The sequence below is a fragment of the Mustelus asterias genome, chromosome 1 (assembly GCF_964213995.1).
Source record: "Mustelus asterias chromosome 1, sMusAst1.hap1.1, whole genome shotgun sequence".
Lineage (NCBI taxonomy): Eukaryota > Metazoa > Chordata > Chondrichthyes > Carcharhiniformes > Triakidae > Mustelus > Mustelus asterias.
Genome location: NC_135801.1, coordinates 132,964,183 through 132,989,916, shown reverse-complemented (window position 1 = coordinate 132,989,916; position 25,734 = coordinate 132,964,183). Strand labels below are relative to the sequence as shown.

The 25,734-nt window shown below is 46.7% G+C and overlaps 1 protein-coding gene across 2 annotated transcripts; it reads right to left on the bottom strand.

Annotated features, from left to right (window-relative positions):
* Positions 1 to 208: 208 nt before the first annotated feature.
* On the bottom strand, positions 209 to 17,335 carry LOC144500371 (granzyme K-like). 2 transcript variants are annotated; one of them, XM_078223198.1, is made up of 5 exons: positions 17,252 to 17,324; positions 15,779 to 15,923; positions 12,284 to 12,437; positions 7,732 to 8,004; positions 209 to 671 (listed from the first exon to the last, which is right to left on the bottom strand). In XM_078223198.1, the coding sequence occupies exons 1-5, from the start codon at positions 17,307 to 17,309 to the stop codon at positions 528 to 530; spliced, it is 774 nt and encodes a 257-aa protein (XP_078079324.1). In that variant the 5' UTR covers positions 17,310 to 17,324; the 3' UTR covers positions 209 to 527. The 2 variants fall into 2 exon arrangements, with proteins under 2 accessions (XP_078079324.1, XP_078079419.1); XM_078223293.1 differs by having other exon boundaries at positions 211 to 671; positions 12,284 to 12,317; positions 17,252 to 17,335.
* Positions 17,336 to 25,734: the final 8,399 nt, after the last annotated feature.

Sequence of the window (25,734 nt, the reverse complement as noted above, 5' to 3'; positions counted from 1 at the left end):
GAGGAGACTTGATAGACCAGCTGGTCTTTTCCTGATCATCCATTTTGTATGTTTGTAAAGGCGAGACCTCAACAACACTGAACTCCTTCAGCACTTGCTTAGGTTATTGCTTGGTGTCTTGGAGCAGGGTTAGCCGCAATGTCCTGATTAAGGAAGGAAAGTAGAACTCACTCACTCAACCTGATACTTCAAATCAATCAAACACAAGCTCTGTTCATTTATTTATTGAAGCATAAAAGATTTGAACTGTTACATGTGAAAATATTGTTCTACTTTGCTGTTTAAACAAAGCACCTCCAAGTATTTCACCAATCCAGTAACACAGCTGTGAGCATTCACATTTTAAAAGATTTTTTTATGCATAACTAGCCTGAGCTTTTAGCAAGGGATAGGTGCAGGATCCTATTTTAAAATAATCTCAATGAATTTAAATTGTAAATGCCATTGCAATAGCTATTCAAGATGCAGCAATCCACAGGAAAAATATAATGCATAAACCTCAATAGTTTCTAAACATTGTGTAAGGTTCAAGCTGTTATTTTCTGAATCCACTCAATATACTGAGTGACCCTTGTATAAATCCCAGGCTTGTATCGCAATCCACATTTTATCCCAAAAGATACAATTCCTTGGAGCTCATCCTCACATATCAATGGCCCACCCGAATCCCCCTGAAAAAACAAGAAATAATTAATTAATCTCAAACAACAGTCAATGCATCAACATTCCTGTTTAATAATTTTATGAGAGTTATTAAGCAGCTATAATTTGAATATTTCCTGAAGGTTATACAGAGATTAAACAAGGACTGAAATCCATCTTGCAACACATTTAGGGCAGTCGTGATGGATGATACACAAACCTCAAGCAGTAACTCAGTTGACTGTTACAGTCATCAGAATTGCAAGAAGGTGTTGCTTAAACTCAGAAAAGTGAGGGAATAAAGGTTAGAACATAGAACCAGGTCCTTATAAACTTCGAGGCTTTTATTTCCAGAGCCACATTTCACATATTACACCTCAAACCAACAACTATTCTTTCAGACTACTCATATATATATGAGCACAGGTGAATGCCAATACCCACAAATACAATTAAAATCAATTGTTTCGTGTACAGAATTGGAAACACTTACACTTAACTCCCACTACCACTCTTCTGCTATCATATGTTCTAAAGCAACATGGACTGAATCACTGTAGGTATTTTTCTGAGTGGTTTTGTTTTATGCAATACACATGCTTTACATTCTGCATTAATTAAAGATAATGAATGATAAGCTCTCCCACTTTGGTTGTTGTGTACAGGTATTGGAGTGACATCCTGAGGCACATGTCAATGTTTCAATATTATGCCGACTCATAAAAGTGTTGGGTGTCACATTTTGATGTTTCCAAATAAAAACCTCCCACTTTGGTTGATCTGATAAGTTCATTAAACCTTTTCCAAGACTATTTCCAGGTGAACTGAAAGTTGCTGCAGGCAATCTCAGTGAATATCAGTTCATTTGAGCAGCTCACCTTTGGGTCCTTTGCCCTATCACCAAGAGGGTTCCTCCTCTGTCTCCCTTCCTCGAATAATTGCAACAGATCTATTCTATAAATGGGACAATCTCAGGTCTTGTGCATGAATCATTAAAGGCCAATATACAAGTACAGCAAGGAATTAGGAAAGTGAAGAGGATGTTCCTGTTTTTGTGAGGGGAAATGATTACAAGAGTGTGGTGAACCATCGTTGGTTCCCACTAGGTAGTACTGAGCCAGGGTCTGGCCAGTACTACGAGTCTGTATATATGTTGCTGTTGGGGTTAGGGATGGGTTGTTCTACTTGTTACTGTTGGGGTTAGGGTTGGGCTGTTACACCTGTATTATAGTTATTATGGTACATCCCAGTCGGGCTCCGCCTCCTGGGAGAGGTATAAAGGTCACTGCTCTGTCTGGGACCCCTCAGTCTGGGATCGTGTACTATATATGGTAGCTTCGTTGTAATAGTAAATAAAAGCCTTTATTTCCTTGAGCATCTCAAGCCTCGTGTGTAATAACGCGCATCAATTTTATTTACGATTAATTAAACTCTTGTCGTAAAAAAAAAGGAAAACGATACAGAGAGTATGGAGCAAATGTTAAAACCCGAACGTCTTACACTGGATCCACGTGCGGCGGGCGCCTCTAACACCTTCGACCACTGGTTAAAGTGTTTTGAGGACTACCTGGCAGCCTCCGCAGCGGTCACCACAGACGACGACAGACTCCGGGTCCTCCACGCGAGGGTAAGCGACGCTGTATATCTCGCGATCCATGCAGCCACCGACTGCACAAGGGCCTTCGAGCTTCTTAAGAAGCGCTACATTAAACCGTCAAACGAGATGCATGCTCGATACCTCTTAGCCACTCGACGACGGCAGCCCGGCGAAACGACGGAACAGTACGCATGCGAGCTCCTACAGCTAGCCAGGGGCTGCAACTGCAAAGCAGTGTCGGCAGACCAGAATATGAATGACCTCGCTCGAGATGCGTTTGTGGCGGGAATCGGATCATCTTATATCCGACTCAGACTGTTGGAGCAAGGTAATCTTGATCTCACTAAGTCGATAGAACTAGCAGATACGTTGGAGACGGCCTCCAAAAGTCTAGCATTGTATCCCAAAGACCACGTGGAGACAGCGTGGCAGGAGCAGTCGCAGATCCCACCTCGTCCCTCGGGTCCGAAAAGCTGTGTGATGGCGTGCCCACACTCGGGCCTGACGACGGCAGCAGCCCCAGGCAGCCCGCGGTGTTACTTCTGTGGGGGAGTGAAGCACACTCGACAGCGATGTCCCGCTAAAGCGGTGTTGTGCTCCACCTGCGGTAAGAAGGGACACTATTCGAAGGTCTGTCGATCCAAACTTACTTCCAGGAACAGCAGTGCGGCCTGCGACTCCCCGGAGCCCGGTTCTTCGTCGTCGGCATCGTCGAGGGTTTCGTCCATGTGCGAGGCCAGGACGCAGCCATTACAGACGACGGAGTCGCAAGAGACACGCGACCACCAGGGGTCGCTGATTTTGGTGCCATCACCCACGTGCGACCTATGGGAGCAGCCATTTTGGTCGGCACCGACCGTGAACGACCAGCAGGGGTCATCTTCATCCATCTCAGCTGCCTGCAGTGGCACTCGCGAACCAACGGTGGCGTCGATCATCCTGGACCAGGCCAAGCCTCACAGACTCGACAAGTCTATGATGGACATTCAGGTAAACAAACGCTTGATTTATTGTCTGTTTGACAGCGGGAGCACTGAGAGTTTTATTCACCCAGACGCTGTGAAGCGGTGTGGTCTCCAGATCCAACCTGTCAAACAGACGATTTCGATGGCATCAAGGCCCCGGTCTGTCACCGTGCTAGGGAGTTGCGTGGTAAATTTAACGGTGCAGGGCACGGTTTACGAGAGCTTCAAGCTCCTGGTGTTACCGCACCTTTGCGCGCCAATACTCCTCGGACTAAATTTCATGGTCCACTTGAAGAGTGTAACCCTACAGTACGGTGGGCCACTCCCTCCGCTTTCAGTGGGAGAACAGCAGCCTTCAAATTGCCCAACGCGCCCCGCCTGTAGCCTCTCGACGCTGAAGATTACCACACCCTCCCTGTTCCAGAATCTTGTGCCAGGCTGCAAGCCCATCGCAACTAAGAGTAGGCGTTACAGCGCTGAGGATCGGATCTTCATTCGATCTGAAGTTCAGCGGCTCCTCAAGGAAGGGATCATACAATCTAGCGCTAGTCCATGGAGAGCGCAGGTCGTGGTGGTCAAGAGTGGGAACAAATCCCGGATGGTCATTGACTATAGTCAGACCATTAATAGATACACGCAGCTGGATGCGTATCCCCTCCCGCGCATATCTGACATGGTCAACCAGATTGCGCAGTACCGGGTGTTCTCTACCATAGACCTCAAGTCTGCCTACCACCAACTCCCCATTCGCCCAGAGGACCGACAATACACGGCTTTTGAGGCGGATCGTCGCTTGTATCACTTTCTCAGGGTTCCTTTTGGTGTCACCAATGGGGTCTCGGTCTTCCAGCATGCTATGGACCGAATGGTGGACCATAACGGACTGCGGGCTACCTTCCCGTACCTGGATAACGTCACCATCTGCGGCCATGACCAGCAGGACCACGACACCAATCTCCTTAAGTTCCTATGCACTGCATCTCGCCTGAATCTGACCTACAACAGGGAGAAGTGTGTATTTTGTACGCGCCGTTTAGCCATCCTCGGATACGTGGTGGAAAACGGGGTCATTGGCCCTGATCCAGACCGTATGCGTCCCCTCCTTGAACTTCCCCTGCCCACTGCGCAAAAGCACTGAGAAGATGCTTAGGCTTCTTCTCTTACTATGCACAGTGGGTTCCCAATTACGCAGACAAAGCCCGTCCGCTCATCAAGTCCACCTCTTTTCCCCTAACACCAGAGGCCCGATTGGCCTTTGATAAACTAAAAGCCGACATCGCGAAAGCCACGATGCACGCTGTTGATGAGTCCATCCCCCTTCAGGTGGAGAGCGATGCATCTGATTTCGCCCTGGCCGCCACACTTAACCAGGCGGGCAGGCCCGTCGCCTTTTTTTCCCGCACCCTCCAAGGCCCCGAAATTCGACATTCAGCGGTGGAAAAGGAAGCCCAGACCATTGTGGAGGCCGTCAGGCATTGGCGCCATTACTTGGCAGGAAAACGGTTCACCCTGATCACGGACCAGCGGTCCGTGGCGTTCATGTTCAATAACACGCTGCGGGGCAAGATCAAGAACGACAAGATCTTGAGGTGGAGAATCGAACTCTCCACCTATAATTACGACATCATGTATCGTCCAGGGAAACTCAACAAGCCCTGTCGCATGGAACATGTGCCAGTATACAGGAGGACCGTTTGCAGGCTCTCCACAATGACCTCTGCCATCCTGGGGTCACTCGGCTCTACCACTTTGTAAAAGCCCGCAATCTACCCTACTCGGTGGAGGATGTCAGGTCCATAACGAGAAGCTGTCGGGTATGCGCGGAATGCAAACTGCACTTTTACCGACCTGACCGGGCACAACTAGTCAAGGCCACTCGTCCCTTCGAAAGACTGAGTGTCAACTTTAAGGGCCCCCTTCCCTCAACAGATCGGAATGTGTACTTCCTCAACATCATTGATGAGTACTCGAGATTCCCTTTGGTTATTCCCTGCTCTGATACATCCGCTGCCACGGTTATCAAGGCATTCCGTGATCTTTTCACCCTGTTCGGGTACCCCTGCTACATTCACAGCGATAGGGGCTCGTCGTTCATGAGCGATGACTTGAGGCAATACCTGCTCTCATACGGGATTGCCTCTAGTAGAACCACGAGCTACAACCCTAGGGGTAACGGACAGGTGGAACGTGAGAATGCTACAGTCTGGAAGGCTGTCTTACTGGCGTTGAAGTCAAAAAGCCTTCCAGTCTCCCATTGGCAAGAGGTGCTCCCTGATGCGCTCCACTCCATACGCTCACTCCTGTGTACGGCAACCAACGCTACTCCCCATGAGAGGCTGTTTTCATTCCCTCGGAAGTCTTCCTCTGGGACCTCATTACCGTCTTGGTTGACGTACTCAGGACCTGTCCTCCTGCGGCGACATGTTAGGGCCCGCAAGTCCGACCCGTTGGTCGAACAGGTCCATCTCCTCCACGCCAACCCTCAGTATGCCTATGTGGCATACCCTGACGGGCGAGAGGACACAGTCTCGATTCGGGACCTGGCACCAGCAGGGGACGTAGAAACCCCTGTCGCTCCCATACCTCCTGTTAGAGACCCCCCAACTATTGTTTCCCCTCCTGACACGGCGCGGGCAGCATCGGGACCATTACTTAACCCTTTTACTCCCGTGTACAGCTTGCCTGAGTCCAGGAGATGGTCACCACTTCAGGGCGTGTCGGAACTCAACGGATTATCATCACCTCGGGGTCAGCCGGCCCGTGAGACTGTGGAGGAACCGTTGGACATCGCCTTGGGGAGAACGCCACCGCGAGTGCCTACTCCGGTGTCATCACCGGTGTTGAGGAGGTCACAACGACGGTGCGGTCCCCCTGACCGTCTGAACTTATAGACTGATGACAAATTATTCTGTGTTTTTTTTTGTACCCCGCCGGCCTTTGTTTTCAAAGGAGGGGTGAATGTGGTGAACCATCGTTGGTTCCCACTAGGTAGTACTGAGCCAGGGTCTGGCCAGTACTACGAGTCTGTATATATGTTGCTGTTGGGGTTAGGGATGGGTTGTTCTACTTGTTACTGTTGGGGTTAGGGTTGGGCTGTTACACCTGTATTATAGTTATTATGGTACATCCCAGTCGGGCTCCGCCTCCTGGGAGAGGTATAAAGGTCACTGCTCTGTCTGGGACCCCTCAGTCTGGGATCGTGTACTATATATGGTAGCTTCGTTGTAATAGTAAATAAAAGCCTTTATTTCCTTGAGCATCTCAAGCCTCGTGTGTAATAACGCGCATCAAAGAGTAGGGAGATTATGCTTCAATTGTACATTGATGAGATCGCATTTGAAGTATTGTGTACAGTATTGTTCTCCTTATTTAAAGAAAGATGTAAATGCATTGGAAGCATTTGACAGAAGGTCTACTGGATTAAGATCTGTACTGGAAAGGTTGAACAGATTAGCCTTGTACTGCTGGAGTAAGAGGTGAATTGATTGAAACATGTAAGATCCGGAGAGGTCCTGACATGGTGGATGTGAAGAGGATGTTTCCCCTTTTGGGACAATCTGGAACTTTTTTGCACCCATCCCACGACTCGGAACACCCCAGACTCCTTGAACAGTACCCCTTCTCCCACAACCTCGGCTTCTCTGGCACCTTCCATTCTTTCTTGCACCTTCTCATCTCCCCACAGCCCCCTCACACCTGCACGACCCCTCTGCCAGGAACCCTCCCATCTCCCCTGTGCCTTTGGCTCCTCCAGCACTCCCCCACCAACCTGCACCCCTGGCTTCTTCAACACCCCTCACCTCAAAAGACCCTTAGCTGCTGTGGCACTCCTCCCTCCCCTACACTCCCTCCTTCAGCACCACCTCTTCTCCAACACCCCCTCATTTATGCACCTCATCCCTTGCAGTACCCTCCCTCCTCTGCACCCCCTTCCCCCCCCACCCCACACCCCCCACACCCCAGGCTCCTCTCTGTTGTCCTCCTCTTACCTACACCTCTACCCCACCTCCACATCCCCGTTCCTCTGCACCCACTCTTGTTTACCTCGCTAATGTTTGAAGCAGCCACTAATGGAGGGGATCTGCCTCTCCCATCGAGTACTGCTTTTAGACATCAGCAGATTGAGGAGGGTGAGGAGGGTGTCGAGTGCCAAGTGAGAGTGGATGAAAGCCGGGACCATTGTTGTTGCAGGATAGCCCAGTTCCGGATGTCTATATTTCCATTACTTTATCTCTACTTTTCAGCCTGGGGGTTGAACATTTTACATGGATTTTAGGATAGGAATATCAGACCACGAAAATTGAACCAATATTTTGCTTTTCCCTGCGTTGACACCCCGACAACAAAGAGTTTAAGTATGTTATGTTAAACAAATGTGTGAATTGATTAAATTAATTATTCATTTTAACAGCTCAAGAATCAATAGATGATAAGCTTGAAGCACATTTTATGCAGCACTAACTAAAACAGTTAATCCTAATAGTTGTGTTCCGATATTGCAGCCACTTTTTACCCAATCTAGCTCACCTGGCATGCATCCTTTCCACCTTTGCTGTCACCAGCACAGAGCATGTTCCTGGTTATTACAGGGTTGTTGTTGTAATAATTCTTACTGTTGCACTTTGCTCTGTTTATGGTGGTTACGTTCACTTCCTTGAGGTTGTCAGAAAGCTTGTTTGAATTTACATTTGTCTTTCCCCATCCCACAACTGTGCAGATAGTTCCATTTCTCACATCACAGTCACATTCAGGCAGAGGGAGAACATCCACAAACTTGTTAAGTTTTGCCTCAGTCTGCAGCTGTAAGAAATAAAAAAAATTTTTGTGTTTTCTTTCATTTACCAAAAACCTCTGAAATGAATTATTATTCTTCCACCTTCTCCTTAATATGACGTGAAGAAAGTGCTGGAGACACCCACAGGTCAGTTAACAGCTGTGGAGGGATCGGACAGGTTAATGTTTCGAGTGTGGAAGCTTCACTAGAACTGGAGGCTGTTACAGAGAAACAAACAGGATGGAACAAAGGGAAGATGGATGGGAAATAAACAGGGGTGGGATTCTCCCACAAAAATCCTAAATGTCGAATTTGCGTAAAAACTGGACTAAATCGCGTTGGTTTTTTCAGCAGGAGTTTCAAAATGAGTCTCCCAGACTGTGTGTACTGCAGAGTGCCTCAGCGTGGATCATGCTGAGAATCAGGGGGCAGGGCCTATTCCCGCTGGAGAGGCCGGTGGCCTAGCGCTGAGCGTTGAGATTGGTGGCCCCTGTCTGCACGTCTCCCGATTTGCTGGCCAACTCGATTGCTGGCCAGGCCTACGACCCCTGCATCACTGGCCCTCCGAGACCCCACAGTCTGATCGCTGGTCGTGGGGACATGTCCGGCCCAGCCTCGACATGCCAGCCGCCCCCCCGCCCCCCCCGCCTCCCCCCCCCCCCCCCCCCCCCCCCCCCCCCCGCCCCCCCCCCCCCCCTCCCCCTCCTGGGTCATCTTCATCTCCCACTGACCACCTCCCCTCCCACTGCCAGTCCCAATCTGCATCCCCCTGCCCCACCCCGCTGTGCCAACCGCCACCCCTCCCCGTAGCCCAATCCCCCGACAGGCTGCCCCACCCCCCCGAATCCATTGGCCAGTGCAAATCGTTGGACTCTCTCCCTCCCTCACGCATCCCACCTGCAGAGTTGCCCCCCACAGATCGCACCCCAGAGGACCTGCCCCCATTAGTCCCCACACCCCCTAGGTCCTGCCTCTTTGGTACTGCCCCATGCCTGGTTGACAGTGGCAAGATGCCCCCTGGCCATTGGCACTTTGACCCTTGTGGAGTATCAGGGGGCCCAGGCTGGCCAGTGCCAAGATGGCAATGCCAAGGCCCCCCCCCACCCCCCCGGGTGCCCGACCCTCTGGGGGTCCTCGCTTGCCCTCCCCTTCACTCCAGCAGGATCGGGCTGCCAGCTTCCCCCAAGTGGGGAGCAATAGTAAATTCGGCTGGAGTGAAATACTCCTGGCGAGGGGGGAGAGGGGAATGCTATTTAAATTATATTACAATGAGCTGCTGCATAGAATTTGCGCAGAGCTGATGGCGCCGGAAATCTGGCACTGGGATACACGCAGAGGTCTGGATGCCCAGCGTGAATTGTGCGAATCGGCTGCTGCGAGAGTCTCCCAGCTCGCTGCGCTAAAAAAGCAACGCAGCGGGAAGGCAGAATGGCCCCCAGATTTTTAAGTTCTGTTTTTCTGTAAATTCCACCAGTTCTGTTTCCTCCATAGATGCTGCCTGACCTCCTGAGATGGTCCTGAATTTTCAGTTGTTTTTGATTTCCATCCTCCATACATCTGTCTTTTTTAGTTATATTCTTAAATAATGTGGCCATTTTTCATAATACGCATAATAACAATTTGTATATCATATATCTTTTCTGAATCTCTGGTTCAGTTCTTCAGATCTCTTTATAAAAATAAATGTGAAACTTTGATAGATTAAATTCCCTGAATTGTCTCAAACATTTACCGATGAAGTGATGAAATCTAATTTGACCTTTTCTCCCCCAGTGATTTTAAGTTTTGTATGATCTCACCAAGCGCTTGCTCATGACATCAATATACAGAGGGCCAAATATTTTTACTTGTGTTTGTGCCTGGGGAATATTTGTTTCCAAGTGCAAAGCAAAAAGAGCTTGAGACCAGTGACTCTGGTATAAAAACTCAAAACTGTGGATGCTGGAAACCTGAAGTGAAAAAACAGAAAATGCCTCAAAAACTCAGCAAGTCTAGCAGCATCTGTTGGGAGAGAAACAGAGGCCAGAATTTTCCAGCCCTTCCCTTGCATGTATCAGATTACCCTGTGGCAGAGGTAGCTCGCCATTGGCCGCTGGAGGCATCTTCCTGTCCCACCGAAGTCAATGACAATTTGCATGGTTTGCCTGTCCCGCTGCTGGGGAACCCAGGGTGGGGGCTTGATTTTGACGGGACTGGAAGATTCCACCAGTGGGAAGGGCCAGTAAATGCAGCCCAAAATTAACATGTCGATTCTATATGACTCTCAAAACTCTATGGAATTGAAACGTAATTTCTGTTTCTCTCTCCATCGATACTGCCAGACTTGCTTAATTTTTCTGAATTTAATTCATGAATCTGGGCCCTCCATCTAACTTGCATTGCCAGGTATGTTCTTCGTGGTGAAGTACTTGTACCCACAGCACGCGGAAATATATGAGAGCTATGTAAGTGAAGTTGGGAAGAACTTTGCAGCATTTCCCAATCTCAAAGCCAGGCTGATTACAAAATGCACTGAAGGAGAGTGGCCCTGAGGAAGAGATTGGAAGATCAGAGGGGAACATGCAACAGGTTCATGAAGAGACAAAAAGGTTAAGTTCCTCCTTCAGGGCTGGAGGTCTCCTTGCTAGTGCAAAGAACAAAGAGAACAAAGAAAATTACAGCACAGGAACAGGCCCTTCAGCTCTCCAAGCCTGCACCGATCATGCTGCCTGTCTGAACTAAAACCCCCGACCTTTCCGGGGGCCATATCCCTCTATTCCCATCCTATTCATGCATTTGTCCAGATGCCACTTAAAACTCATTGTCGTATCTGCTTTCACTACCTCCCGCGGCAGTGAGTTCCAGGCACCCACCACCCTCTGTATAAAACATTTGCCTCGTACGTCTCCTTTAAACTTTGCCCCTCGCACCCTAAACCTATGCCCCCCTAGTGTTGACTCTTCCACCCTGGGAAAAAGCTTCTGACTATCCACTCTATCCATGCCTCTCCTAATCTTGTAGACTTCTATCAGGTTGCCCCTCAACTTCCATCATTGCAGTGAGAACAAACCAAGTTACTTCAACCTCTGCTCATAGCTAATGCCCTCCATACCAGGCAACATCCTGGTAAATCCTTTCTGTACCTTCTCCAAAGTCTTCTGGTAGTGTGGTGACCAGAATTGAACACTATATTCCAAGTACAGCCTAACTAAGTTCCATAAAGCTGCAACATGACTTGCCAATTTTCAAATTCAATGCCCCGGCCGATGAAGGCAAGCATGCCGTATGTTTTCATGACGACCTTCTCCACCTGTGTTGTCACTTTCAGTGACCTGTGTACCTGAACACCCAGATCCCTCTGCTATCAATACTCTTAAGGGTTCTGCCAGTTACTATATATTCCCCATCTGTATTAGACCTTCCAAAATGCATTACCTCACATTTGTCCAGAGTTACCGGCCTTGCAGTGCCTTTTTTTATTCATCCATGGTACATGGACCTCACTGGCTGGCCAGTGACCCTAGCTATGACTGTAACACCACATTCTGCACTCTCTCATTTCCTTCTCTATGAATGGTATGTTTTGTCTGTATAGCGCGCAAGAAACAATACTTTTCACTGTATACTAATACATGTGACAATAATAAATCAAATCAAAGCGCTTATAAAGATTCAACCACATTGCTGTGGCTCTGGAGTCACATGTAGGCCAGATCAGGTAAGCATGGCAGATTTCCTTCCCTGAAGAATATTAGTGAACCAGATGGGTTTTTTCTGACAATCGCTTCATGATCATCAGTAGATTCTTAATTCCAGATATTTTTTATTGAATTCAAATTTCACCATTTGCCGTGGTAGGATTCGAACCAGGGTCCACCCGGAACATTAGCTGAGTTTCTGGATTAATAGTCCAGAGATAATCTGTGCCTCAGATGTTTTTGCATCTTGTTTTATTAATGCCAATTCAGAGGGATTTTGAATGACTAAATCAGAATAAAATTAGGATGAAAAATGTGATGTAGGATATTGGAGCTGATTTAAGTAAATATGCATGAGGAATTAATTTGAATTGTGGTATTGTAATCAGCTTGTCGGAGCTAAAAAAAAAGATGGCTTTAGATTCACATCTAACTAGCTGCTTTATACAATGAAATATTAGTAACTTCAGGAAGAGAGAAGTTACGCTTCATATTGGCAATGGCATTAGGACGATTGAAAATGATCTGGTAACTTGACAACTGAGTTTAGATGGGAGCATTGTTTATTCAATTTCTATCATAACACAATGAGAGTGAATATGGAAATAATTTATTAAATCTCACTTACTTGGAGCAGCATGATGTCGTGTTCACGGCTTTTACTGTCAAAACAAATATGAGGAAATTTCTGCTTCACCATGAGTTTTTGTACTGAGTTGTCTTTGTCTCTGCTCAGTGAATCTGTCCCAAGAACCACCTGAATATTTTGGTCTTTAAATTTGCTATGTGCAATATGAAGAAGACACATTAAGTACATAAACTGTTAAGTTCACTTCAGAATGTCACCTTAAAATCCCAGAGCCACTCAACATGGATTCCAAATTATTTCAATTGCAGTAAATGCTTTGAAAAAATAAATCATGTTTATGATCTCTATTATAATGTTTGATCTTTAACGAATCACAGAATTACAGCACCAAAGGAGGCCATTCAGTCTATCATGTCTGCACTGGCTCACTGAGCAATTCACTTGGTGCCATTCCCCTGCCTTCTCCCCTGGTTAGGAGTCTCCTAACTTATATAATGACGAGTGCAGCCTCCTCCATTTCTGGGATACTCAGCACAGTTTACTGAATAACCAGGGTGGCCACTAGACCTGTCACCAACTGATCAGTGGGTGCAGATCCAGGGCCTTGTGGATTGGCAACAGCTTGAATCCTTGGTACAGTCAGTCCCAGTCTCCTACACAATACAATGGCAGTGTAGAGTGGCGAGCAATAGCAGACTGCCAAGGAGCTCCCACCACAGACGCAGCAACAGCAGCGGCTCACTGTTAGGACCGGCTGACCTGAGTCAAGGGTCAATTTAATCCCATCATCCCTTAGTTTTGTGTATAATTACATTTGTGATGTAAACCAAGGAATCTTTAATGCATCTGTAGAAGGGGATTCTAGTTAGCTAAGGGGATAACATAGGTTTAAACATAGAAACATAGAAAAACTACAGCACAATACAGGCCCTTCAGCCCACAAAGTTGTGCCGAACATATCCCTACCTTAGCAATTACTAGGCTTACCTATAACCCTCTATCTTACTAAGTTCCATGTACTTATCTAAAAGTCTCTTAAAAGACCCTATCGAATCCGCCTCCTCCACCGTTGCCGGCAGCCCATTCCATGCACCCACCACCCTCTGAGTGAAAAACTTACCCCTGACATCTCCTCTGTACCTACTCCCCAGCACCTTAAACCAAACCCGTGTCCTCTTGTGGCAACCATTTCAGCCCTGGGAAAAAGCCTCTGAGAATCCACTCGATCAATACCTCTCAACACCTTAGACACCTCTATCAGGTCACCCCTCATCCTTCATCTCTCCAAGGAGAAAAGGCCGAGCTCACTCAACCTATCCTCATAAGGCATGCTCCCCAACCCAGGCAACATCCTTGTAAATCTCCTCTGCACCCTTTCTATGGCTTCCACATCCTTCCTGTAATGAGGCAACCAGAACTGAGCACAGTACTCCAAGTGTGGTCTGATCAGGGTCTTATATAGCTGCAACATTATCTCACGACTCCTAAACTCAATTCCTCGATTGATGAAGGCCAGTACACCATACGCCTTCTTAACCACAGCCTCAAACTGGACAGCTGCTTTGAGCGTCCTATGAACTCGGACCCCAAGATCCTTCTGATCTTCCACTCTGCCAAGAGTCCTACCATTAATATTATATTCCGCCATCCTATTTGACCTGCCAAAATGAACCACCTCACACTTATCTGGGTTGAACTCCATCTGCCACTTCTCCGCCCAGTCTTGCATCCTATCAATGTCTCGCTGCAACTTCTGACATCCCTCCACACTATCCACAACTCCTCCAACCTTTGTGTCATCAACAAACTTACCAAACCATCCCTCCACTTCCTCATCCAAGTCATTTATAAAAATCACAAAGAGTAAGGGTCCCAGAACAGATCCCTGGGGCACTCCACTGGTGACCGACCTCCATGCAGAATCTGACCCATCTATAACCATTCTTTGCCTTCTGTGGGCAAGCCAGTTCTGGATCCACAAAGCAATGTCCCCTTGGATCCCATGCCCCCTCACTTTCCCAATAAGCCTTGCATGGGGCACCTTATCAAATGCCTTGCTGAAGTCCAGATATACTACATCTACTGCTCTTCCTTCATCAATGTGTTTAGTCACATCCTCAAAAAATTGAATCAGGCTCGTAAGGCATGATCTGCCTTTGACAAAGCCATGCTGACTGTTCTTAATCATATTATACCTCTCCAAATGTTCATAAATCCTGCCTCTCAGGATCTTCTCCATCAACTTACCAACCACTGAGGTAAGACTCACTGGTCTATAATTTCCAGGGCTATCTCTACTTCCTTTCTTGAATAAAGGAACAACATCTGCAATCCTCCAATCCTCCGGAACCTCTCCCATCTCCATTGATGATGCAAAGATCATCGCCAGAGGCTCAGCAATCTCCTCCCTCGCCTCCCACAGTAGCCTGGGGTACATCTCATCCGGTCCCAGCGACTTACCTAACTTGATGCTTTTCAAAAGCTCCAACACATCCTCTTTCTTAATATCATCAAGCTACATGCTCAAGCTTTTCAGTCTGCTGCAAGTCTGCACTACAACCACCAAGATCCTTTTCCATAGTGAGTACTGAAGTAAAGTATTCATTAAGTACCTCTGCTATTTCTTCCGGTTCCATACAAACTTGATAGGTCCTATTCTTTCACGTCTTATCCTCTTGCTCTTCACATACTTGTAGAATGCCTTGGGGTTTTCCTTAATCCTGCCTGCCAAGGCCTTCTCATAACCCCTTCTGGCTCTCCTAATTTCCATCTTAAGATCCTTTCTCTTAGCCGTATACTCTTCAAGATCTCTAACATTACCTAGCTCCCTGAACCTTTTGAAAGCTTTTCTTTTCTTCTTGACTAGATTCATTACAGCCTTTGTACACCGCGGTTCCTGTAACCTACCATAACTTCCCTGTCTCATTGGAACGTTGCTATGCAGAACTCCAGACAAATATTCCCTGAAAATTTGCCACATTTGTTCCGTACATTTCCCTGAGAAAACCTCTCAGGGAAGTTACAGTAACACATGGGGAGGGAAATGTTAAAATGATTTTTACTCAACATTGGATATTAACATTTTTAAATCATATGGCCTTTCAAGAGCATTTGATCCCATCATCCTTTAGTTTTGTGTATAATTACATTCGTGATGTAAACCAAGGAAACTTCTATGTGCCCGAATACTGCAATTTTGTAAACGAACCTTACGGCAGGTGCAAAGCGAGGGCACTGCCAACTTACATTTCACATTATAACGGTATAAATATACTCACTACCCTAAAACTCATGGTTCCTCGATCTTGTCAGCCAAATAACAGCCTAATAGTAGTGTACTTACTGAATGTAATGAGGAAATTCAGGGCCATTATGAGAAACATTAACAATAGACTGCCAGATAGAAGATGTAAACCACTTCTCGATCCCCAAAAACTGTGTAAACCTTGACTGATTCCATCATAGAGAAAAGATTAAAAACACTCAACTGTTCTGAAAATGGTTCATACACAGATTACAGCTTCTGTAACTTACAGATTGCAGTGTGCTGCAGTCAATACCCATCCTGGTTTGATTAATATTCCTCCACACTCATGACATTGATGAAGTTGGATTGATGCCATGTAAGGTTTGGAATGAGGTCTAACATCTTTACCCCCAATGATTTCCACAGCGTCATCTGAAAGAGCAGACACAGAGAAACTGTATATTGGCTGAGCAGAGAAATGTGACTGATACAGAGAACACACAAGTGCTGAAGTGTATATGGTCGGGTCAGGATCACTAATTGTTCCAATGCTTGGTTAAATCTGGAGACTAAAAATGGAGCTTGCCTTGCACTGGTCTTTATCTCTGTGGAAGGGAGAGCTATGGGTGCCGCTTGGCATGGGAAAACAGACCTTCCAACTCCACAAAAAGAGATATTTTCACAGTTTGGAGCCATTTCCCAGTGGCCTTCAGCATTCTCACTCGGTAACATTTTTCATACTTAAGATCTGGGACAAATAGATGGTAGAAACTCTGTTCAATCATGCCCCTTGTAGAAAAGGTAAAATAGACTTGTTGTAACTTTTACTTAAATCTGGTTCCAAGACATTGAATTGTAGCTAACAAGATCTGTTTCTCTTCCTCACATCTCTCTAATTCTTTCAGGAGTATAATTTACAGCCACTAAATGTCCTTTAGGACTTTTGCCCAGTGGTATTCTTCACATACACAATGGGGGGTAGATTTGACTGTCTTGAAGCCACTCCACCATCAGCAAGGCTAAATTCACAATGTGACAAAATATTGGACACAATTCAGAAAGGAGGAATTCAGTTGATTGATGCCTTTACCTCTTAGACACTCTGGGGATATGGAGCTACTCATTTTGGATTTAAACTGACAGTTGGCTGATGGAGAGGGGTGTAAGTGAAGGAGATCCCAGGTGGTCTGGAGGCTGCTGGAGCTAGTGAAACATCTGGCAGCAAGAGATATAGCAGTGGGGTGGGTGCAGCAAGGGCTGTTCACAGGGTGAGGGTGAAGCACTGAGGGCAGAAGAAGCTTTAACTTTTCTCGTTGAGCTCACCAGAGCACTCTTGGCTCCGGGACAATAAGGAAGGTTTTAGAACTTACCTGAGGATGTGCTGGTTTCCTGCCTACTCTACCTGGAGAGACAGCTGTGCTTTAAAATACATTCAGAGTTACCTGTAACCATGGGACCCTAGAATTCTTCATCTAGTGTCTGGTGGGGGCTTCATCTACTCTCAAAGCCAAGCATTGAAATTGGAAAGGGAACAGAGTGGGATTTGGAACTGCTCCTTTTTAACTGCTGTTCTCATTTCACCTTGATCAGAATGAATTAAAATTCCCCCTTTTCATTTCCATTATATTTCTCGCAGTTATGCTTTTCATAGCTCATACTAATTGGAATTCTCTGTGTGTCCAGAATACAAACTCACGCATACATTTCGACTCATCATTCTTATCAGTATAGGTAATGTCAAAATACTTTGGCATACTTACCACCTGGTGTTAAGAAGTAAATAATCATTGCAGATCTGAAGAAAGCCTGAAATAACATCGTTGCAGTCAAGTTGTGAATAGTGTTTATGCACATTCTGACTTTTTATAACAAAGATCAAGGATGTGGTTTGTTAGTGTGGTTTGATGTGTTCTGGAACATCTTTCAGTAACTTTTGCAATTTCGCTGAAATTTCTTGTATTTAAAACATGTTAATTCCTCATTTCTGAGTGACACTGACAGGAGTGAGTGATGCGAATAACAACAGCTTGATCAGTGAAGATTGTTGGAAATAACTGATAGAACATAGAACATAGAACAGTATAGCAGTGTAAAGGGCCCTTCGGCCCTCGATGTTGTGCCGAGCTTTGTCCGAAACCAAGATCAAGCTGTCTTACTCCCTATCATCCTGGTGTGCTCCATGTGCCTATCCAATAACCGCTTGAAAGTTCCTAAAGTGTCCGACTCCACTATCACAGCAGGCAGTCCATTCGACACCCTAACCACTCTCTGAGTAAAGAACTTACCTCGGACATCCCTGCTATATCTCCCACCATGAACCTTATAGTTATGCCCCCTGGTAACAGCGACATCCACCCGAGGAAATAGTCTCTGATGGGACAGAAAAACGAACAGAAAAATGAAAATAAATAAATAATAAGACAAAGTCAAGTGTAAATCATAAGGATGTGAATAGTTCACAGTACTTTATGTTTGCTGAGGGTATGTGCTCTTTCTTGAACACTCATTACATTATTTTCCTAGTGTTAGTCCGTCCTACCAAGGTTTCATGTTTCTAACAATTGCAGTTTGAACTGAGCATCTGGAATGTTCTAGAATCATCACCACCACCAGCTCCAAGCCCAGCACCAATGGAACAGGTGGAATGGAGGTCAATTCTAACTGACCACTTGGTGGGAATGGGTTGTAGTGGCCTAAGTATCATCTCAGACTGGTTACCGTCCAGTCTGCAATCCAGCCTTCCATCAAAAGACCCTGATTGAGGTGACAGCGTCTGGTTCAGCACAAGAGCATTTTTTATGTGTTAATTGGATTGTGTGGTGTAATTCTGAGGCACCAATGGACAGGAATTCTCTTCTTGATCCCACAAAAATATTCCAGATACTTGAGCAAGTTTTAGTGTGACAAATACTTTGTAGCCTGAATCAATAGGTTGTTTAGCATAATAAACTTAACATGGTTAAAAGCCATTTTAGACTAACCTAGCACATATTGTTGAAAGATAAATAGTTACTGCATTATTGGAAAGCAACCAAATCATTCACCCACCCCCTCCGCCTGTGCAGAGACACACACCTCAGTGCTGAATAGCTCTAGATTAGATTTGGGGTCACTTTCTGGAGAACACGTCACAGACGCAACCCCCACAGCAGTCAGAATCAGTGACACCCCTGGTCTCCAAAACTCAGAAGGTTGCTGGAGACCAGTCACCCATTCAGTCCCAGTCAGACGATGAGCCTCTGAAGCAGCTGCCAGCTCACTGGCGATGCAATGGCAGACAACAGGACATTAGGCAGATGTTTGAGAGTCTCCCAGCAGACGTGAGTAAATGATAGAGGAGTCTCTCTGTGCCCTGATGGTGCCCACCGGGGCACCATCAGGATCTAGGTGACATGAGGATGTGACACCCTGACCTCTCTCCAGATGCACCATCTCCTGCAGGCCGGGGCCATTTGCCACCTATAGGGAGGATGAGGATTAGCTGGACACCCCAGGGGCCTCCACTCAGGAAGCATTGCTCTGAGTTGCCTCTGCCTGTGTCTGCACCCATTCCAGCAGTGTAGGCTGCTTCTGCCCCCAGCAGGAGATCCTTATCAGGTCATGGCCCTCCAGGGATTGGACCATCAGAAGATGTCCACCAGTCATCCCAGGCATCAGGATGTAGCAGTCAGCAGACTGTCTCCATTCCTGCTGCGGATGTCGGGGCTACACCAAGGTGCAATGGTAGGATTAGGAATGCAAAGAAATTTGGATGTCACCTCTGGTTCATGGGTGTGCTATCACTGTAAATAAATTACACTTATTGAAACTCATTGGATGGGCACTTGAATTTTCTGGTCAATTGAAAATGTTGTGATTTGGACTTTGGAATCCTCTTATCTCAAGGTCCCTCCCAGTCCTCCCACCCTTCTGATAGTATTCCATTATATGATGAACATTCATTTGATGTCAACGTCGGTGTAACTAGTTCCCAGACCCTTGTGTGTTGTCAGGGAGATGTGCTTAAATCTTTATTAGCAGTGTGTTATGAGAAACATTTGAATCCTTATTCCTCAAGGAACAGTTGAGAATAGCTTATCAGCAATGATACTCTAGTGGCATTTGGTTCTCCCCACTGTGAGTTTCTGAACCCAAGATATGAACTGAGCATGAGAGCTCTCAGCTGGTCCACATCTCATTAGTGGCAGTATTTGCTTCATTCGATGGGTTGAAAGCTTCAAGCCTTTTCACACTTTGTGTTGTTTTCAGTGGACTTTAAGTTGACAGAGTGAGCCAAGTAGCTGGTCACCACTGACCAGAGATAAGATCAAATCCATAAGGTCATAAGGTCATAATGTTCAAGTATGAGTGCACTCATCCACTCAGTGATGGTTTGGCCATCCCCTGAGAAGACAGGGAATGGTTGGAGGACTGGAGGAGATGTTTCCAGATTATCTCAATTAACTTCTCCTTGACATGAGTTTGCGGGTGATGCCTCAGAATTATCAGCCAATGTTTAAGTGTGTAGCCCTTGTCCCCCAGCAACCTTCCCTGCAGAAGCACAGGCTGCACGGTGGCACAATGATTAGCACTGCTGCCTCACAGCACCAGGGACCCGAGTACGATTCCTGGCTTAGGTCACTGTCTGTGTGGAGTCTGCACGTTCTCCCCGTGTCTGCATAGGTTTCCTTCGGATGCTCTGGTTCCCTCCCATTGTATGAAAGATGTCTTGGATAGGTGCATTGGCCATGCTAAATTCTCCCTCAGTGTACCTGAACAGGCGCCGGAGTGTGGTGACGAGGGAATTTTCACAGTAACTTCATTGCAGTGTTAATGTAAGCCTACTTGTGACACTAATAAATAAACTTAACTGAGATGTTCTGACTTTTTGAAAATCCCAGGCAGCTGTGAGTGGTTGAGGATATAGGAATCACAGAAACTCCCAGGAAACAAGCACACGCATGCAGGATGTGCTTGCGATGGTCGCAGAGGAGTTGCACGTTGATAGAATGGTAGTGCCAACAGAATATAAACATTAGGGGCTGCTGCCAGGGTGGCCGTATAGTCACAAGAGTGCAGTCTATTGCACCCTGCACTCCTGGGAAGTGTACAATAGCTGCAAAGACAAATCTTTCAGCCTGGCTATCCTTGTCTCGAGCAAAGCTGACATAATAATGAGCCTTCATGCATTGATTATTGCAGATTGGGGGATTCTGTGGAGGTCCCGTGTTGATCCGTGTAAAGATCCTGAGGCAAATAAATTGAGTGCTGCCGTTACTTTCAAAGCCATTGGCAAGTGGAAGCCTCCAACCCTCCAACTTGCAGGGGTCCTGGCAGACATATTTAAAATGTCAGTATTCACGGGGGAGGTGCCGGATGATTGGAGGGTGGCTCATGTTGTTCCGTTGTTTAAAAAAGGTTCCAAAAGAAATCCGGGAAATTATAGGCCAGTAAGTTTGACGTCGGTGGTGGGCAAGTTATTGGAAGGTGTGATAAGGGATAGGACCTACAAATATTTGGATAGACAGGGACTTATTAGGGAGAGTCAACATGGCTTTGTGCGTGGTAGGTCATGTTTGACCAATCTATTAGAGTTTTTCGAGGAGATTACCAGGAAAGTGGATGAAGGGAAGGCGGTGGATGTTGTCTACCTGGATTTCAGCAAGGCCTTTGACAAGGTCCCTCATGGGAGGTTAGTTAGGAAGGTTCAGTCGCTAGGTATACATGGGGAGGTAGTAAATTGGATTAGACACTGGCTCAATGGAAGAATGATGTGGAGATGCCGGCGTTGGACTGGGGTAAGCACAGTAAGAAGTCTCACAACACCAGGTTAAAGTCCAACAGGTTTATTTGGTAGCAAATACCATAAGCTTTCGGAGCACTGCCCCTTTGTCAGATGGAGTGAAGCCAGAGAGTGGTTGTGGAGGATTGCTTCTCTGAGTGGAGGCCTGTGACTAGTGGTGTGCCGCAGGGATCGGTGTTGGGTCCATTGTTGTTTGTCATCTATATCAATGATCTGGATGATAATGTGGTCAATTGGATCAGCAAGTTTGCTGATGATACAAAGATTGGAGGTGCAGTGGACAGTGAGGAAGGTTTTCAAAGCTTGCAGAGGGATTTGGACCAACTAGAAAAATGGGCTGAAAAATGGCAAATGGAATTTAACGTAGACAAGTGTGAGATATTGCACATTGGAAGGACAAACCAAAGTAGAACATACAGGGTAAATGGTAGGACTCTGAAGAGTGCAGTTGAACAGAGGGATCTGGGAATACAGGTACAGAATTCCCTAAAAGTGACGTCACAGGTGGATAGGGTCGTAAAGAGTGCCTTTGGTACATTGGCCTTTATAAATCGGAGTATCGAGTATAAAAGTTGGAGTGTTATGGTAAGGTTATATAAGGCATTGGTGAGGCCGAATTTGGAGTATTGTGTACAGTTTTGGTCACCTAGTTACAGGAAGGATGTAAATAAGGTTGAAAGAGTGCAGAGAAGGTTCACAAGGATGTTGCTGGGACTTGAGAAGCTGAGTTACAGAGAGAGATTGAATAGGTTGGGACTTTATTCCCTGGAGCATAGAAGATTGAGGGGAGATTTGATAGAGGTGTATAAGATTTTGATGGGTATAGATAGAGTGAATGCAAGCAGGCTTTTTCCGCTGAGGCCAGGGGAGAAAAAAACCAGAGGGCATGGGTTAAGGGTGAAAGGAGAAAAGTTTAAAGGGAATATTAGGGGGGGCTTCTTCACGCAGAGAGTGGTGGGAGTGTGGAATGAGCTGCCGGATAAAGCGGTAAATGCGGGGTCACTTTTAACATTTAAGAAAAACTTGGACGGGTTCATGGATGAGAGGGGTGTGGAGGGATATGGTCCAAGTGCAGGTCAGTGGGACTAGGCAAAAAATGGTTCAGCACAGACAAGAAGGGCCAAAAGGCCTGTTTCTGAGCTGTAATTTTCTATGGTTCTATGGTTCTAACCCCTTCCTGGTCCCAGGTCGTCAGGAAGAATTTGGCATATGTGATATACGAGGTATCAGGACAATTGCAGGTGTTTCTGGCACTGCCTCTCACTCATTTTTAAGTAGGAGGTTCTTCCTTGACAAACCTTTGGTCTGACAAGTCACCACCACATCTGAATTCATCTTCCTTACTCTCCTGTTCATGCTCAGGCTCCCGTTGGCCATTTCCCCGTGCAGTGCCTCCTGTTGAAGCTGCCAATGCTTCTCTCTCCTTCACCTCCTGCATTGAATGAAGACTCTGTGAAATGCAGCCTTGACACCTGGATTCATTCCGCATTTTGTCTTCTCTCGAAAAGTAAACACTGAAGACAAGAATAATTAAGGGGTGCAGAACGGGAAGGTATGATTATGGGGTTGCACAGCTTTGGGTGTTTGGATTGTATTGTACTTGATGCACCTTGCCCCAGAGATGCTAGCGCACACATAGAGATAAGTAACGTCTCATGCCAGAGGTGTAACATCTCGAGCCCTGTGGGGCAATGACAAGTTGTGAATGAAGAGATTAAACCGAAATGGCTCTGTACTCCAGTCTTTGAATGGGCATGACAATGACCTCTCAGTTGTTCATGGTCTATGAGTGGAATCCGTTTGGCCACTGATGAATGGCATTCATTGTTAACCCATGCCTGCCCTTCACTGATCGGATGGCTGAAATGCTCTGCCGCTCTGCCTCCTTCACTATTGCCTTCACCGTCCAAGGCTGCATTCTGCCCTTATACTCAATCGACATTGAGACTTTGCTGTGAGACTGTTGAGTTTTGCCTATCCGTTCAACAGTGCTGAATGAAATAGCTGGAGTTAAGTTGTTTCCTGAGCAGTGAGGTCTCTGTCCTTTGAAACCAACCTGGATCCAGCCACTGTAGCAGACCCAGTCAGTGGGTGTGCGTCCCAGGAAAGAGCCCCATAGCCCAATGGAGCAGTCCTCCCACATTGCCACATATCTTACTTTCATTTTTGCACAATGCCATTGTTCTGGGCCCTCAGGATGGTGCTGCTGCACTTGTACTTGAGGACCGAGCTTGAACTTCCCTCACTATCCACATGCCTCTAATTTACCTGGAGCATCACAATGCGCAGGTAGAACTGGCCCGTTATTCTCCAGCCTCCTGCATACCAGATCCCATTGTTGTGGTGGTGGACATTCCGAGCCTTCACCCGAGCCCATCACTTGATCAGCCATGAGCTGCCCATGCCCCATGTGGACAACTACCCACCCCATATGAAAGCTGTGTACACAGTAACAAACAGCAAGGAGAAGTCTGCACAGTTGCATCAATACAGCCTGGAGATGCAATCACTTCTCTAGTATAGATATATAACACAAACTTTCAAGGCAATATGTTATAGTTTTTCTTGGTAAATAGTTCCTGGAAAAAAAAACTGCTGCTCCAGCGTACACCTCCATTTTCATCAGTTTCCATCCAGTAAAGGAGTGACCCAGCAACGGTTTGTTGCTCCTGCAATGACCAATATGTTCAATATGGGGGCAGCATGGTGGCACAGTGGTTAGCACCGCTGCCTCACAGTGCCAGGGACATGGGTTCAATTCCCAGCTTGGGTCAGTGTCCGTATGGAGCTAGCAGGTTCTCCCCATGTCTGCATGGGTTTCCTCCAGATGCTCCGGTTTCCTCCCACAGTCTGAAAGATGTGCTGGTTCGGTGCATTGGCCATGCTAAATTCTCCCTCAGTGTGCCCGTACAAATGTGTGGAGACATCCCTAAAGGACATGAGTGAACCAGCTGCGTTTTAAAGACAATCGACAATGGTTTCATGGTCATCAGCAGACTTTTAATTCAGATTTTTATTGAATTCAAATTTCACCATCTGCCATGGTGGCATTTGGATAGAGCCAGGGTAAGATGCACTGTCAGAGAGTCAGTACAGACCTGATGGGCCGATGGGTCTCATGTTGCACCGTAGAGATTTTATGATTTTATGAATACACAACAGCTCTGCCAGTAGATTTTCCAGCACCATAGAATCATAGAAACCCTACAGTGCAGAAGGAGGCCATTCGGCCCATCGAGTCTGCACCGACCACAATCCCACCCAGGCCCTACCCCCACATATTTTACCTGCTAATCCCTCTAACCTACGCATCCCAGGACTCTAAGGGGCAATTTTTTTTTTTAACCTGGCCAATCAACCTAACCCGCACATCTTTGGACAGTGGGAGGAAACCGGAGCACCTGGAGGAAACCCATGCAGACACGAGGAGAATGTACAAACTCCACACAGTGACCCGAGCCGGGAATCGAACCTGGGACCCTGGAGCTGTGAAGCAGCAGTGCTAACCACTGTGCTACCGTGCCGCCCCATGTTTTATGTCATGAGTATTTCCACTCTGCAGTGTAGAGCTGTCCCCTCCTCTTCCACCATCTGCTTCAGGGCTGGCCTCCCTACCTCAGCAATGCCACTTTCATGACACATAAAGGTCAAGCAGCAAAGATGCCTCACAACCATGTGGAAAAATACAAATAATGAATTTGGCCAAACTAAGTCCAACAGGACATTACGGGTAACAAAGCAGATCCTACTGCTCCAGTCTGATCCCGGTCTCCTTAATTCTCTCCAATCTGATCCCAATTCCTTTATTCTGCTCCAATCTAATCAAAGAACAAAGAACAATACAGCACAGGAACAGGCCCTTCGGCCCTCCAAGCCCGCGCCGCTCCCCGGTCCAGGATTGAATCCTGAATCCAGGATCCCCGCCCAATTTTCCAGCCTATCTACATACCAATATCCTATCCACCGAGCTGTCCCCCACAGCTACGATGCTTTGTTCATTACAACCTATTAACTCACCCCCACCCCCCCATTCCAGACCATGTGATCTCCAGGGAGAGGAGAAAACCCAGAGTGAAAAACCCCAGGGCCAATATGGGGAAAAAAAAATCTGGGAAATTCCTCTCCGACCCCCTGAGGCGATCGAAACGAGTCCAGGAGATCACAATGGCCCTGATCGGAAAATGCTTCCCAACCCTATTCATTTCCACTTCCACGAGAAACAAGGAACAATTAGCCCACGCCGCTCCCTGGTCCAAACTAGACCACTCTTTTGTATCCCTCCATTCCCACTCCGTTCATATAGCTGTCTAGATAAGTCTTAAACGTTCCCAGTGTGTCCGCCTCCACCACCTTGCCCGGCAACACATTCCAGGCCCCCACGACCCTCTGTGTGAAATATGTCCTTCTGATATCTGTGTTAAACCTCCCCCCCTTCACCTTGAACCTATGACCCCTCGTGAA

Coding starts and splice junctions, on each gene's coding strand:
- LOC144500371 (XM_078223198.1), bottom strand. CDS start 17,309: ATGTTATTTCAGGCTTTCTTCAGATCTGCAATGATTATTTACTTCTTA. Junction 8,005..12,283: donor ACGACATCATGCTGCTCCAA/GTAAGTGAGATT, acceptor TATTTCTTACAG/CTGCAGACTGAGGCAAAACT. Junction 672..7,731: donor GTGGAAAGGATGCATGCCAG/GTGAGCTAGATT, acceptor TTGTTTTTTCAG/GGGGATTCGGGTGGGCCATT.